The sequence below is a fragment of the Hemitrygon akajei genome, chromosome 23 (genome assembly GCF_048418815.1).
Source record: "Hemitrygon akajei chromosome 23, sHemAka1.3, whole genome shotgun sequence".
Classification (NCBI taxonomy): Eukaryota; Metazoa; Chordata; class Chondrichthyes; order Myliobatiformes; family Dasyatidae; genus Hemitrygon; species Hemitrygon akajei.
Window position 1 is genome coordinate 65,974,427 of NC_133146.1, and position 16,703 is coordinate 65,991,129.

The window sequence follows — 16,703 nt, forward strand, 5'->3', positions numbered from 1 at the left end:
ACAGTAACCTGAACAAGTAGCTTACACTGAAAACAGAAAAGCAGAACAGAAAAAAAACCATATGAACCATGTGAACCAGGGCATTACATTACAATAATGTTCAATTGAAACCTCAGCTTCAATGATGCTTTTAGTGCTTGGTTTATATATGACCTTAATGCCTTTTCAATCCATTAAAAATCATCTTGAATATATCTGTGAAACAAGAAAGGAGATTAGCATACAGATGGAGGGCAAGAACCAAGCAGCAGAAAATAAAGGTGAGTAATTTCAGGCCAAGAAATGGAAAGAACAATGAATGGAAGACAACTGAAATTAAGGATATAGTAGGTAAAAGGTAAATGGGAACTGGAAGCTGAGATCTTAGTAAGTAGATGGAGACAGCAACAAAATATTCACTGCAAAAAGAAAAATAAATACGAAGTAGATAAACAAGGTGAGGAAATGAGATTTTATTTGGACAAGGTGGATAAAAAGCAGAAGCATGATCATAAGTTAGCAAAAATTAAAATTAAAATATGGATTGTGTAGCTTGAGTGATTAGCAAACTGTCCCATAACATTGACAAGGTACCACACGGTAGGCTTATTCAGAAAGTCAGAAGGCATGGGATGCAGGGATGTTTGGCCAGGTGGATTCAGAATTGGCTTGCCTGAAGAAAGCAGAGGGTCGTGGTGGAGGCAGCACATTCAGATTGGAGGGTTGTGACTAGTGGTGTCCCACAAGGATCGGTTCTGGGACCTCTACTTTTCGTGATTTTTATTAACAACCTGGATGTGGGGGTAGAAGGGTGGGTTGGCAAGTTTGCAGATGACAAAGGTTGGTGTTGTTGTGGATAGTGTTGAGGATTGTCAAAGATTGCAGATAGTCATTGATAGGATGCAGAAGTGGGCAGAGAAGTGGCAGATGGTGTTCAACCCAGAGAAGTGTGAGGTGGTACACCTTGGAAGGACAAACTCCAAGGCAGAGTACAAAGTAAATGACAGAATACTTGGAAGTGTGGAGGAGCAGAGAAATCTGGGAGTGCATGTCCACAGATCCCTGAAAGTTGCCTCACAGGTAGATAGGATAGTTAAGAAAGCTTATGGAGTGTTAGCTTTCATAAGTCAAGGGATAGAGTTTAAGAGTCGCGGGGTAATGATGCAGCTCTATAAAACTCAGGTTAGGCCACACTTGGAGTACTGTGTCCAGTTCTGGTCGCCTCACTATAGGAAGGATGTGGAAGCATGGGAAGGGTACAGAGGAGATTTACCAGGATGCTGCCTGGTTTTGAGAGTATGGATTATGATCAGAGATTAAGGGAGCTAGGGCTTTACTCTCTGGAGAGGAGGATGAGGGGAGACATGATAGAGGTATACAAGATATTAAGAGGAATAGATAGAGTGGACAGCCAGTGCCTCTCCCCAGGGCACTACTGCTCAATTCAAGAGGACATGGCTTTAAGGTAAGGGGAGGGAAGTTCAAGGGGGATATTAGAGGAAGGTTTTTTACTCAGAGAGTGGTTCGTGAGTGGAATGCACTGCCTGAGTCAGTGGTGGAGGCAGATACACTAGTAAAATTTAAGAGACTACCAGACAGGTATACGGAAGAATTTAAGGTGGAGGGTTATATGGGGGGCAGGGTTTAAGGGTCAGCACAACATTGTGAGCCGAAAGGCCTGTATTCTGCTGTATTGTTCTTTATTCTTATTTCCACGATTTCTTGATAGACTTGAAATGCAATTCACTTGTTATCATCTGTTTACAATCCTTCATGACATCACATAGATAGCTAAGTAGACTTAATCAGAACTGTCTCAGAAAACAGAGAAACCAGCAATTGTTGTTAAACTGGACAAATGACTATTTTAGCTGTTGACACTACACTAGAGAAATAATGCTTCTAGATTCTATCACATATGATAGAAGCTAAAACTACACAAGTGTGTGAATTGTCACACAATTTATGAATAGTTTTGGAAAGTTAAGAGACCAAACCACAACTCAGATTATGGTAGTGCTCAGTGTCATAAAAATTAATTTAATGTAAAATACAAGCAACACATACATGTATCAAGCTACAGCTTTTGAAAAGAGACAACTAATCAAACATTCTGAAATAGAAATAAATGCAATGACTTATATATATAACATAATTACAAAAATAAATCCTGGTATCTTTGCAGCAAACTGAATAACTTTATTGGAAGAGGGGTACATACCCAAGGTTATGAAGATCACAAACTGACATCCATTACTAAATAATTAATCACTTCTCTTTTGACAAAATAGGTGACTTTACCAAACATCATCATAGTGCAAAAATGAATTTATTTATAGTCATCTTATGCAACATATTGCCTTTCGTTTCTTAAAATGTTTATTAATAAAGTGAACCATTTTCATTGGTTTCCACAGGTTTAATTTTTTAAACTAATTAAACCCATGCACAATTCTGCTTTACTTGCATCAGTTCTCTGCTCCAAGTATATTAAACATGTTAACAGGACTACATTATCAGAGCAACATCTTTATTTGAAGACACACTAAGCAATCCTACTACAGAAATCAAGATTTTCACAGAAACTACTTGAATTATATTTTTTTAATGTTTGAGCACTTTGAATAGAAAAATGTGCAAAGATTTAATTTTTAGTTTTGAATAGCTTAGTTAGCCATGACAAAAGAAAACCATCTCACTGCAACTTAAAACAAGAGAGATAATACACATCATACTTACTTCCTGTGCCCGAATGTCCGAGAAAAGATTGCCAAGTTTGGCGTGGGGAGGAGTCCAAGGGTTTGGGCTCAAACCCTGTTGATTGAAGTACACATATGGTACCAATTTAATTGCACTATTAGAAGAATGAGCCCAATTTACCAATGGCTTGTATTTAACTTGGAAATGCTTATTCATTTCATTCACACAGTAAGTTCTACTTGAATCCAATTTGATAATAACCTTTGTATATTTTCTAATTATTGGAAAAGATAATTACCATCCATGAAAAACAAAGTTATACAATTCCAATACTGGTTTGCCTGGTTCTCCCTCTGCCAGGTGCTTTAGAAAGGGTAGTATCACCACTTCCTCACCCTACATCATTCCATTCAAGTTAAACATCAGACACATGCATGTATTTGTGAAGTGATCACGTTTCATGGGGACATCTAGCTAGACTACTAAACTGGCACAATCTTTGGCTCTGAGGAGCACAATGCTCAAGCCTTACTGTGTCCTCAATCAATGTCCATATTAACAGTCACTAATATCAGCTTAAATGAAACCCTAGGCTAATTTATTGATAAAAAATAGTCTGACTCTTACAAGTAGCCAAGCTTACATCAAATTGAGCAAAGTCTGGATACCGAGCCCAGCATTTTCAGATTTACATCAAACAAGGTACCCATTAAGCAAATGGAAGAGCTCCTGGTGGTCAGCTGGATCACTAATGATCTCAATGAGGAATAATACTAACCTTGACTCAGTACAGCAACAGCTAATTGGAGGTGCACCAGACTGGAAATCTTCCAAATGAGGGGCCGGGTGAAATAATGTCAGAATACCTTCTGGCTGACATTATTCAAATCATTTTTTTTCCAATTTTTGGGAGTACAGCCTTTTACAGATGTGTAGAACACTAGAATATAATGAGCAAATGCTCGAAACAAAAATCCCATGATCAAAGTCAAAATTTATTGTCATCTGCTAAGAAAAACTTCCTTGCAGCAGCATTAGCAACTGCTGAGTTAAGGTTATTCAGTGTTCAGGTGGGGATAAAGCTGGCATATAGACCATAAGCCAAGAAGACATAGGAGCAGAATTAGGCCATCTGGCGCATTGAGTCTGCTCTGCCATTCAATCATGGCTGTTCCTTTTTCCTCTCCTCAGTCCTCAGCCTTCTGCCTGTAACCTTTGACACCGTGTCCAATCAAGAACCTATCAATCTCTGCCTTAAATACAGCCAACAACCTGGCCACCACAACTGCATGTGGCCACAAATTAACCACCCTTTGGCTAAAGAAATTTCTCCACATCTCTGTCCTGAGGCTGAGGCTGTGCACTCTTGTCCTAGACTCTCCCACTATGGGAAACATCCTTTCCACATCTACTCTGTCTAGGCCTTTCAACATTCGAAAAGTTTCAATGAGATCCCCCCCATTGTTCTGAATTCCAGCGAATACAAACCCAGAGCCATCAAACATTTCTCGTATGATAACACTTTCATTCCTGGAATCATCCCTGTGAATCTCCTTTGACCCGTCCATAGCCAGCACATCTTTTCTAAGATCAGGGGCCCAAAATTGTTCCCAATACTCAAGGTGAGGCCTCACCAGTGAAGGTTAGGTTTCCTGATTATACAAACGTTTGTACAATACAGAGCTACACAGAAAAACTGGCTTACGCTTGGGAGCTTAATATGGTCTTTGGACTCATCTCTATCAGCCAAACACTATAAATTCTCTAAGTATAATCAAGAAGCATATTAGAGAATAGGAGGGTCAGTCAAGTTATCCAACAGTTTTTAAGCATATATCACTGAAATACCTTCACGTTGGTGCCTTTCCCTTCTGCATGTTGGGTAGTCTCTTTTAGAAAGGAACTACCTACCCAACATGCAGCTTGGTAAGATTTTCAGAGGTTGCTCATTCATAAGGCATCACTGACCTTTGAGTTACTGTTTGGGTGGTACATCAAGTGGTAACTCGGTGAAATTTTTGGATGAGGGACAAGATCATCATATATTTTTGGGCAAGGTACCTGCTGTGTTCTGCCAGAATTTTGTGTGCTTTTCATTTCCAGCATCTGCAGGATCTTGTGTGTTTGCATTTGTGTGTTTGTTTTTCTTTTTTCAGATGCAGCAATATTGTTACATGCTTGTAACATTTCACAGCAAGATCTACCACTCTGCCCAAGTCATTTTTGAGACGAAGAAATAATTTTCCCCGAAAATTTATAGCCAGATAGAAATGCAGCCTGGAGTATTTTGTGGGATGGGATATGTTAGAGGGTAGAAACATTAGACTGGGACTTGTGGGTCAATATAAATACCAACCTGAAATCCCTGAACAAGATGCTGCATATTATCTTTTCTGTTTACTGCCATGATCATGCTAAATACACACTAAATAGTTAAATCTGACATTTCAAAAAACAATAACTGCTTTGCACAAGCGGTAATTTAACAGTCTTACTACATCTAAAACATCTAGCAAATGATTCCAGAATTTTAGTCAACCTGATTTCTGCTGTGTATTTACAACTAAAATGAGAAACTCATTTCTTAAACGATTGCTGATTTCAGTACAACTGATGTAGTCTAGACCTGCCCTAGATAGGTATATGGACAGGAAAGGAATGGAAGGTTATGGGCTGAGTGCAGGTAGGTGGGACTACGTAACAGTAAGCATTTGGCACAGACTACAAGGGCCGAGATGGCCTGTTTCCGTGCTGTAATTGTTATATGGTTACCCAGACTTCATAAATGAACCTATCAAATATATCAAATTAAAGTTAATTATGTCTAAATAAGCATTGGCCCAATCAATCAGACTGGGACTTTACATGAATGTTCATTTCTATTTATACAAGAAGCACTAGAATTTATGCCTGGAATATATATTTCAACATCAATGATTCCCGTTAAAGTTTTACCAGAAATAGTACAATGAACAAATCATAGGGGTAAGTTTATTTTGTTTATAATGACTGAATTAACAATCAACCCGGAGAAGTGTGAGGTGGTACACTTTGGAAGGACAAACTCCAAGGCAGAGTACAAAGTAAATGGCAGGATACTTGGTAGTGTGGAGGAGCAGAGAGATCTGGGGGTACATGTCCACAGATCCCTGAAAGTTGCCTCACAGGTAAGTAGGGTAGTTAAGAAAGCTTATGGGGTGTTAGCTTTCATAAGTTGAGGGATAGAGTTTAAGAGACGTGATGTAATGATGCAGCTCTATAAAACTCTAGTTAGGCCACACTTGGAGTACTGTGTCCAGTTCTGGTCGCCTCACTAAAGGAAGGATGTGGAAGCATTGGAAAGGGTACAGAGGAGATTTACCAGGATGCTGGCTGGTTTAGAGAGTATGGATTATGATCAGAGATTAAGGGAGCTAGGGCTTTACTCTTTGGAGAGAAGGAGAATGAGAGGAGACATGATAGAGGTATACAAGATATTAAGAGGAAACAGACAAAGTGGACAGCCAGCGCCTCTTCCCCAGGGCACCACTGCTCAGTACAAGAAGACATGGCTTTAAGGTAAGGGGAGGGAGGTTCAAGGGGGATATTAGAGGAAGGTTTTTCACTCAGAGAGTGGTTGGTGCGTGGAATGCACTGCCTGAGTCAGTGGTGGAGGCAGATACACTAGTGAAATTTAAGAGACTACTGGACAGGTATATGGAGGAATATGGGAGGCAGGGTTTGACGGTCGGCACAACATTGTGGGCCGAAGGGCCTGTAATATGCTGTACTATTCTATGTTCTATGTTCTAACATGGGTAATCATAATCTCTTGGACTAATTGAAGGCCCAGGTTTTAGTTTAGCAAGTAGGCTGCACATGACAAATTAAGTCTTTTTTCCAAGGCAGAGGAGCCTGAAACTAGAGAAAATAGTTTTAAGGTGACAAGGGAAAGATTTAAATGGGCCCCAGCAGGACAACCTCCCTCCTCCCTAACACACACACAGGATGATGGGTATATGGAACAAGCTGCTAGGGGTGGGAGAGGTAGGTACAATGACAACATATAAAAATAAATATTTGAACAGGTACAGTTGCAAGAAAAAGTCTGTGAACCCTTTGCAATTACTTGGTTTTCTGCATTAATTATTCATAAAATGTGGGCTGATCTTCATCTAAGTCATAATAATAAACAAACACAATATGCCTAAACTAACAACACACAAACAATTGTACTTTCATGTCTTCATTAAACAAATTGTTTAATCATCTACAATCCAGGCTGGATAAAGTATGTAAACCCTTGTATTCAATAACTGGTAGAAACTCCTTCAGCAGAAAAACCTCCACCAAATTTTTCCTGTAGCCGCTGTTCACCTTGCATGACATAGTATCTCAATTGGGTTAAGTCTGGACTCTGTCTTAACTTCCAAAACACAAATTTTCTTCTCTCTAAACCATTCTGTTATTGATTTATTCTTATCTTTTGGATCATTGTCTTGTTGTATCATCCAACTTCTCTTAAGCTTCAGGTGATAGATTGCTACCTTGACATTCTCCTGTAAAATGTCTTGATACAATTTTGAATTCATTGTTCCCTCAACAACTGCAACCTGTCAAAGCCCTGACACAGCAAAGCAGCCCCAAATCATGATGCTCCTTCCACCATGCTTCACAGTTGGGATGAGGTATTGGTGGACAGCATCCTTTATCCTCCAAACATAGCATTGTGCGTTTCTGCCAAAGTGTTCAACTTTTTATCTGTCTACAGAACATTGTCCCAAAAGCATTGTGGAACATCCAGGTGGTCTTTTGCAAACCTGAGCATGCAGCAATGTTTTCTTTTGGAGAGCAGTAGTTTCTTCCATGGTGTCCTTCTATGAACACTATTCCGTATTCAGTGGTTTTCTTATAGTGGAGACATGAACAGCGACTTTAGCAAGTCCTAGAGATTTCTGCATGCCTTTAGCTGTTTGTTACCCTTGAGTTTTTTTTTCCACCTCCTTTAGCATTGCATGTTATGCTCTTGGTATGATCTTTGGAGGAAACCCATTCCTAGGCAGAGTAGCAACAGTACTGAATTTCCTCCATTTGTAGACAATTTCTCGTACTACAGACAGATGAATGTTCAGGGTCTTAGAAATGCTCTTGTAGCCTTTTCCAGTTTCATGCAATCTCTATAATTCTTCTAAGGTCCTGTGAAAGTTGTTTTGATTGTGGCATGGTGCACATAAACAGATCTTCTTGAGAAGAGCAGACTCTGTGAGTAACCTATGTGTCTTTTTTCCTAGGGCAGGGCACCTCTAGAACCCACACCTCTAATCTCATGTCATTGACTGGAGCACCTGATTCCAAATAGCTTTTGCAGAAGGCATTACCCCAGAGGTTCACATACTTTCTTGAGCCTAGACTGATTGTTTCAATGTTGTACTCAGTATTGACAAGAAGTAGTACAATTGTTTGTGTGTTATTAATTTAGGCAGGTTGTGTTTGTCTATTATGGTGACTTACATGAAGATCAAACCAAACTTAGGAGTAATTAATGCAGAAAACTAGGTACTTGCAAAGGGTTCACAATCTTTTTCTTGCAACTATACATGGATAGGAAATGTTTAGTAAGGATATGGGCCAAATACATTTAAGCATTTTGACCTGCACTGATCTTTTCACTAAAGGACTTAATACAGTGTAGCTTTATGAATCTATGTGAAATATGATTATTAAAATATTTATATTGTTTGCACAGATCATGGCTGTAATGGAATTAACTTAAAACTTCTTTTTAAAAATTAACACCCAGAGCAGAAAGCACAAACTTTAACCTTCCTATTAGATGGGTAACCCCTATACCAAAGCACAACAGTACTAGTTTGTAATAAATCCAATAAAGAATGCATGGGAAACTGACAGTGGTTAATAAAAACTATTGATTTACAGCCCCTTTCATAACCTTAATACAAAATGTTATCCAGACAGTGAAACATTTTTACCATACTCATTGTTAATGCAGGAAATATTAGGTTCAAAGCAAAATAGTATACTCCGATGTAAAATAATAGCAAACAATATGTTTTAATAAAGTGCTGCTTATTAAAGGCCTGGGTGTAATTTCTTTTGCCATGCTCTAAAATAATGTTATAGGATCATTTATATCCATATGGATAAGCAGGCAGAGGCCTCAGAATAATATCAGATGCCAAAGCAGCCACCTCTAACAGTGGACTACTCCCTCAGTGGTGCACATTACCAGGTCAGCTCTCTGGAACCCAAGCCCAAAAGTTTCTGACTGACGCAAAAGTCAAACCAAGCCACAGAATTGCCAGATTCAAATTGAATGTGGCACGTGAACCATAAGACCGAAGATATAGAAGCAGAATTAGGTAATTTGGCCCATGAGTCTGCTCCGCCATTTCATCGTGGGTGATCTGTTTTCCCTCAGCCCCAATCTTCTGCCTTCTCCCCATATCCCTTCATGCCCTGATTAATCAAAAATCTATCAACCTCTGCCTTAAATTTACTGAATGACTTGGCCTCCACAGCTGCCTATGGCAATGATACCATGTGGGATATCTGTTTGGTGAATTTTAGGGCAGGTACAGTACATTATACTACGTAAAGCAGAAAGGTCAAATAGCCTTTTACAGTACTGTAATGTCTCCATAATTGTTATGTAACACATAAGGAGCCCAATCACACTCCACAATTACCACTATTTATATAAAAATTAAAATAGCAAGGGCCCATTCAGAGCCTCAGCTTTGTAAAGGCAAAGTGTATGACAATAAAGAGAACAGATACAGCATGAGAATTCCACAATAACAAAAGTGAGCACTGGACTAGCAAAGATGGGAACAATCATTCTTAGAAATTGCTTTCAAAAGAGTGTTAGAAACTTAGGAAGACCTGGAACAGAAGTAAAGTTTTTCTGTTGGTCTGCTACGATCTTAAGTTTATTCAAATCTACCCAGAAGACTCAAGTGCTCACTTCTGTTGTGTTCACTGACAGCTCCCTATTGTTATGCTCAAAGTGATAACCGAAACTTGGGATATATACCACAATTTTTCATATTAAGAATAGCTCATTCACAAATTTAAAACTCGTCCTATGCTTTAGAAAAGTGAGCAAGTTGAGAGAATTATTAGAGTAGTTGCATCATAGCAATAATTTCAGCATTTGCCCTGCATATCACTATCTACAATGCTCACTAAGTATATTAATTTAACAAGGCTTGTACTCTCAACTCTGCCAACATTTTCAGTTCTTACCCACTTTTAAGATATGGAGAAAAAGTCCCTTTAAATTTTCTTTTCTCTCTGTTTGACTCTTACACCTTGAAGATTCGATACATATGTAAACAGACTGGTGTTTGGATGAGTTATTAAAATGGTTATATACGTGAACGTAAATGTGCCATAATATCCATAATATCCAAAGTCAATTTTGGGTTTTATTGCACAATTGGAATAATCTTTATAGGCAGGTGAGGAAGAGTTGGTCAATTCCCAAGATACTAATCATAATTTCTTATACCTTTTTCCTAAAAAGAATTTTACAATCCTATGAAATCAGCTTAGAAAGTTATACATCAACCATGATTACTATATGTGTAATTAACAGTACACCTTCATTCATGCTTTTCAAAGTTTCAAGTTTTAAGTTTCAAAGTGCATTTATTATCAAAGAATGTATAAATTATACAACCTTAAGATTTGTTTGCTTACAGGCAGTTGCAAAGCAAGGAACCTGAAAGAACCCAATTAAAAAAATAAGACCAAACCCTCAGTACCCACAGAGAAGGAGAAAAAAAACAACAAAACATGTTATATAAAAAAGTGAAGCGAGCAACAACAGCATTCCGAACCAAACTGAGTCTTTAGATCCAAATCCCCAGACAGCTCAGAGTAGGCCCAAAGCCTCGGTATTCAGTACATCATATTAGTGTGGCAAATCACTGCAAAGTTTGCAGGAAGCACAGCATCTGAGGGCAGGCTCACAGCCTTGGCATGACAGAGAGAGAAGCCCCCAGACTATCTGGGCCAGCGTTTTAAATTGTCTGAACTTCGTACTAGGACCTGGGCTCCACTGTCGGTGAATCACTACAGGCCTGGATTTCACTGCTGAAGGAGCTGTTCTCAACCCCTGCAAATAGGCTCGGCACCCAGAACAATCCAACCATGTCTGACTCTCGAGACCCTGACTTTCCAATCTAAATGGGCCAGCATTCAGATTTTCCAAACAGTGGACTGTACCTCATATTAGACCTGAGCTTCGCTGCGGTGAATCGTTCCTTGACATACTGCCAGTCGATTTGCTTTTGACCTAGATTTCACTGTCGAAGAAGCCGCTTGATCTCTCCAATCAGCTCAGTGTTTAGAGCAATCCACCTTCGTACCCAGGTTATTTGGACTGGCATAAGGGCTCCTCTGTCCGTCTTCTCCCCTCCAAATCATTTACTCCAACCAGCAAGGTTCCAACTGCGTCAAACTTGCAGCGCACCAGTAGGGCACACCCCACGAATTCATTTTGCTACACTCACTTTATTGCTTGCAGTGATAGGTTACCACCATTTACTTCAAAAAAAGTGTCATTAGTAATGGTTTTAATTGAATTCTTTTGCTCTTGAACTACCAGTAAGCTGTCGCATGTCTTCAGTAGCGCCATCTTAAACAGGAAGTCCCATCTTAACTTGGCCTCTGCATTCCTTTTCTCTAGATGACTAACCTTAATAGTGAAAATGGGTGAAATTGAAAGCGATCTCAATACATGCAATACCACTTTAATAAACTCAAATTTAAACTAACAAACTGTGCAGGTGAAAAAGTATATATTCTAGAGTCACTTGATCTACCAGATGAGGTGACCATGAAGGAAATAATCTAATAAATAATATGGCAGATCTTTCACACAGCCAAAATAACTTCAATAGCAAGATTAATCATTATGACACTCTGCAATGTTAATTATTTAGTAATGTTAATATAAATTGAGTGGTACTGGACTCAATTAAAACAATGTTGTTGGGTTTTCCTATACAAGCTATGACAATTGCTAAGCAAGCTACATTGAATAATCCTCTCAAACCTTTTATTGGATAAATTATTTTGAGGTCAACATACTTAGGATGTGACAGGTTTTCACAATTGTGCAATAATTATGCCCACAGAAAAAGAATCTCAGGATTGCATGTGGTGAAATGTATGTTCTCTGATAATAAATTTAACTTTGAACTTTAATTTCATCAAATGAAATTGCATGGACATTGGAATTAAATTTAGTTGAGATATTATCAGGATATTTGTTTAATACTTTAGGAGCAATTTGATGAAGATGTGATTCCCGTGTAATAACCAATTCCAGTACCACCTTACCTAGATGTAATGACTTAGAAATAAAAAAAATCAAATTCTGAAAGATGTTGAAAAATAGGGAGTATTTTAGATGACAAACAGCAGTCACAAACATGGTTAAAGTGGGAGAAAACTGAGCTTCTTACAAAAAAAGACTACACCCCATTTTAAAATCATTGGCAGAGTGCTGGATTTTGTTTAAGGGGAACCAGTATGGAAGAGGTCCAGGTAAGGGGACCACATTATGAGCCAGTGGAAAGAGTCTATTAGCAGCATGATCTTCAGGAACAAAAAACTTAAAAGATGGCATCTGTTTTAAGGGCAAGATGAAAACAGGCCTAAGCTTCCATTCTCCTCATTGCGTTACTCCTCTACAGTCCTTGCACCTTCACGTTCAGTCCTTCCAAGGCAATACAAAAAACAGGTCTTCACTATCTGAATCCTCTAGCATTTGCACATGACGATGATAAAGATGATGACCCATCTAAAATAAAATAGGAACAAGTAACAATAAGCACATAACTGACATTTTGTAGTATTCTAATATATCCAAGAGATTGTTCTGATGGAAACCAAATTAACTCAATTGCCAAAAATTTGAGGTTGAAGAAAGATTAGAAATCCAAACTCAAATCGTGCTCAAAAATACAGTAGTTCTCAGAAAGATCTGCTCTATTTTCTATTCAAGTTCATTTGCCAGAATTCTGAATACAGGATCTTCCTGGAACCAGCTTAATGAGACTTTTATGAGTCATTTTTAAAAATTATTTTCTCGATACAACTAAGAATGACATGCCCAGTGCAATTTTATTAACACCAGTGAGGTGAGATTATAAGAAATAAAAAGACATTTTCAATTGACAATCCTCCACCACTGCAAAGTCTTGTCTACTCCTAATAAGACAAGGTATTTACTTCAGTGGTTGGTAAGTTGATGGAGAAGATCCCGAGAAGCAGGATTTATGAACATTTGGAGAGGCACAATATGGTTAGGAATAGTCAGCATGGCTTTGTCAAAGGCAGGTCGTGCCTTACAAGCCTGATTGAATTTTGAGGATATGACTAAACACATTGATGTAGCTAGAGCAGTAGATGTAACATATATGGATTTCAGCAAAGCATTTGATAAGGTACCCCATGCAAGGCTTATTCAGAAAGTAAGGAGGCATGGGATCCAAGGGGACATTGCTTTGTGGATCCAGAACTGGCTTGCCCACAGAAGGCACAGAGTGGTTGTAGACGGGTCATATTCTGCATGGAGGTCAGTGACCAGTTGTGTGCCACAGGGATCTGTTCTGGGACCCCTACTCTTTCTGATTTTTATAAATGACCTGGATGAGGAAGTGAAGGGATGGGTTAGTAAATTGCTGATAACACAAAGGTTGGGGGTGTTGTGGATAGTGTGGAGGGCTGTCAGAGGTTACAGCAGGACATTGATAGGATCCAAAACTGGGCTGAGAAGTGGCAGATGGAGTTCAAACCAGATAAGTGTGAAGTGGTTCATTTTGGTAGGTCAAATATGGCAGAATATAGTATTAATGGTAAGACTCTTGGGGTCCAAGTCCATAGGACACTCAATGCTGCTGCGCAGGTTGACTCTGTGGTTAAGAAGGCATACGATGCATTGGTCTTCATCAACCATGGGATAGAGTTTTGATGCCAAGAGGTAATATTGCAGCTATATAGGACCCTGGTCAGACCTCACTTGGAGTACTGTGCTCAGTTCTGGTTGCCTCACTACAGGAAGGATGTGGAAGCCATAGAAAGGGTGCAGAGGAGATTTACAAGGATGTTGCCTGGATTTGGGAGCACGTCTTATCAGAATAGGTTGAGTGAACTCGGCCTTTTCTCCTTGGAGTGACAGAAGATGAGAGGTGACCTGATAGATGTACATAAGATGATGAGAGGCATTGATCGGGTGGATAGTCAGAGGCTTTTTCTCAGGGCTGAAATGGCTAGCACAAGAGGGCACAGTTTTAAGGTGCTTGGAAGTAAGTACAGAGGAGATGTCACGGATAAGTTTTTTTTTAAAACGCAGAGAGTGGTGAGTGCATGGAATGGTCTGCCAGCGACGGTGGTGGAGGTGGATACAATAAGGTCATGTATAAGGTTCCTGGATAGGCACATGAAAATTCAAAAACTAGAGGGCTATAGGTAACCCTAGGTAATTTCTAAGGAAAGGACATGTTCGGCACAGCTTTGTGCTGTAGGTTTTCTATGTTTCTATGTATTTAGAAATCATGTACTGCACAATCTTAAAGTTTGTAATCTTTTGCAGTGAATGAAAAGGGTGCAAACTGGTGGAAGTTATGTATAATTTACATACCACATAAAGCCATTAGAACAAACTTTGAAAACTCATATTCAAGATTTGAGTTACTCACTGAATATTAGCTCCTCTCCAGCTCTTTTTCGTGATTGGTCCCCTCTAATGAAACGAGAAACCAGAAAATTAACATTAAAAAACCCTCCCTGATCAGAACAGCTCAATCTCTTGTATGAATGAAAATAAATACCATGTTTGCATAAATTAATTGAATACTTGTTATGAGTGCAGCTTTGAGAAATTTGACATCCATTTCCTTATTGAAAGGAAGGACATTGGATACAAATAGAAAGAGAAATGTTGGAAGTGCTCCAGAGGTCAGGCCTATGACATGGCTTTGTCAGTACCATCTTGCCTTCATCCTCCTCCCTCCTAAGACCAGTAGGACAAAAGGGAACAAACAGGTAGTCAACTATTGAAGTGCTAAGGAGTAAAACAAATATAACTGGCATAGGAACCTTGAGTGATGCAACAAGCCTTAAAGTGAGGTATCAAGTTACAAAGGATGAAGAATTGACCCTCACTAAATAACAGTTTAAATATCCATGTGCTCTTGTCATACTAACATCATTTTTAACATTCTCAAATTCATCAAGAACATGAATCTTGCATAAAGTGATGAAACATATATTCTGGTTTGTATTTTCATTATTTCAAAATGACAAATGCCTCACTCACAAACTCTCACTGAGTTAAAAACTAATGTTGCAATCTTGAATAGGATGTACAATCAACTCTTTGTTTTGGCCTAAATATATCACATTTTTAGCAGCTGACTGATGTTCTTCTAAATTATCAAATCTGTAATTGATAAAATTTGGTCAGTCGTTACTTTATTAGGCCCACCAGTACACCTACCCAATAATGTGAATCTCTAATCAGCCAATCATGTGGCAGCAACTCAATACACAAAAGCATGCAGACATGGCCAAGAGGTTCAGTTGTTGTTCAGATCAAACATCAGAACGGGGAAGAAATGTGATTTAAGTGACTTTGATTGTGGAATGATCATTGGTGCCAGACGGTGGTTTGAAACTGGTCTCCTGAGATTTTCATGCACAACATCCTTTAGAGTTTACAGAGAATGGTGTGAAAGAGCCTTGTTAGCAAGAAAGATCTGAGGAAAGTAGCCAAACTGGTTCAAGCTGATAGGAAGATGACAGTAACTCAGGTGTGCAAAAGAGCATCTCTGAATGCACAACACATTGAATCTTAAAGTGGATGACCTACAGCAACAAAATACCACAAACATGCACTCAGGGGGACTTCCGGTAAGATGGCGATTGTTTAGCTGCTCCGAACTTTTGTTCCGTTACTGTCACTACCTTTGCACTAAATGTCTCAATTTTTTAAACCTTAGTTAGGAATTATTTCGGTATCTCTTACTTGCCTGTGAATATATCTAACTTACAATGTCTAGCAAGAGTTCTAAATCCGGGAGAAATGAAGCTATGACCCCTTCGGACGAGATGCTGGTTGCGCTGGGAAAGCTCCGAGACGAAATCTTAAAGGAATTTAAAACCGCTTTCAAACAGTTAGAAGACAAACTGGATCGGATCAATGATAAAGTGGACAAACATGCTGAACACTTATCTCGCATCGATTCGACTTCTGAAGATTTAGAAAGTCGTGTTCGATACTTGGAGACTCTCTGTTCCAGCTTAGAGGAAAAATCTAATAAACTTCTTTCCAAAATGGTGGATCTCGAAAATCGTAGCAGGCGATGCAACCTCAGAATTCTGGGATTATCAGAGGCGACTGAAAAGGGATCGACCGTGAAGTTTTTCACCGTGTTTCTCTGTGAGTTATTCGGGAAAGATTTGCTTCCGAAGCCGCCTGAGCTCGAACGGGCACACAGAGTTTACGTTCCCCCTGGAATTCTGGGCTCCCGTCCACGACCAGTAGTCTTGTGTTTCCATCAATACCAGGTAAAACACAGTCTGATTGTGGAGGCATGTCGCAGAGGTTCTTTTTCTTTCCAGGATACAACCATTCGCTTTGTGGAAGATTTTGCACCCCAGACCTTAAAGATGCGCGCTGAGTTTAAAGGCGTAATGAAAGTGCTTTTTGATCATGGTTTCAAACCTTCCCTTCGTAACCCTGCTGATCTACGAATCAAGCTTAATACCAGGGAATTCAAGTGGTTCAAATCAGCAAAGGAAGCTGAAGCGTTTGTGGCAAGTCTTCCGGCTATCCAGTCACCTTCGGAATCTGATCGGACCTCCTAAAATGGTGGATAAGCACTCCTCGTAGTAAAATTACTTTCTCTGGACTCGGAATTCACTTGAATCACTCAAACATTATTCATTGAAACTTTAAGGGCTGTTGGCAATCTCTCCCGGGATTTGGTGTGTGTGTAACCTATTTTTAT

The 16,703-nt window shown here is 39.2% G+C and overlaps 1 protein-coding gene across 2 annotated transcripts in view; it reads right to left on the bottom strand.

Moving 5' to 3' along the window:
• Positions 1 to 1,987: 1,987 nt before the first annotated feature.
• Positions 1,988 to 16,703, bottom strand: part of cacul1 (CDK2 associated cullin domain 1) — a 200,462-nt gene continuing 185,746 nt past the window's right edge. For both annotated transcript variants that reach the window (XM_073027866.1, XM_073027865.1), the window contains 2 exons: positions 14,391 to 14,434; positions 1,988 to 12,490 (listed from right to left, as the gene is read on the bottom strand). In XM_073027866.1, the coding sequence (XP_072883967.1) occupies positions 14,397 to 14,434 (38 nt within the window). In that variant the 3' untranslated portion in view covers positions 1,988 to 12,490; positions 14,391 to 14,396. The remainder of the gene's footprint in view (positions 12,491 to 14,390; positions 14,435 to 16,703) is intronic.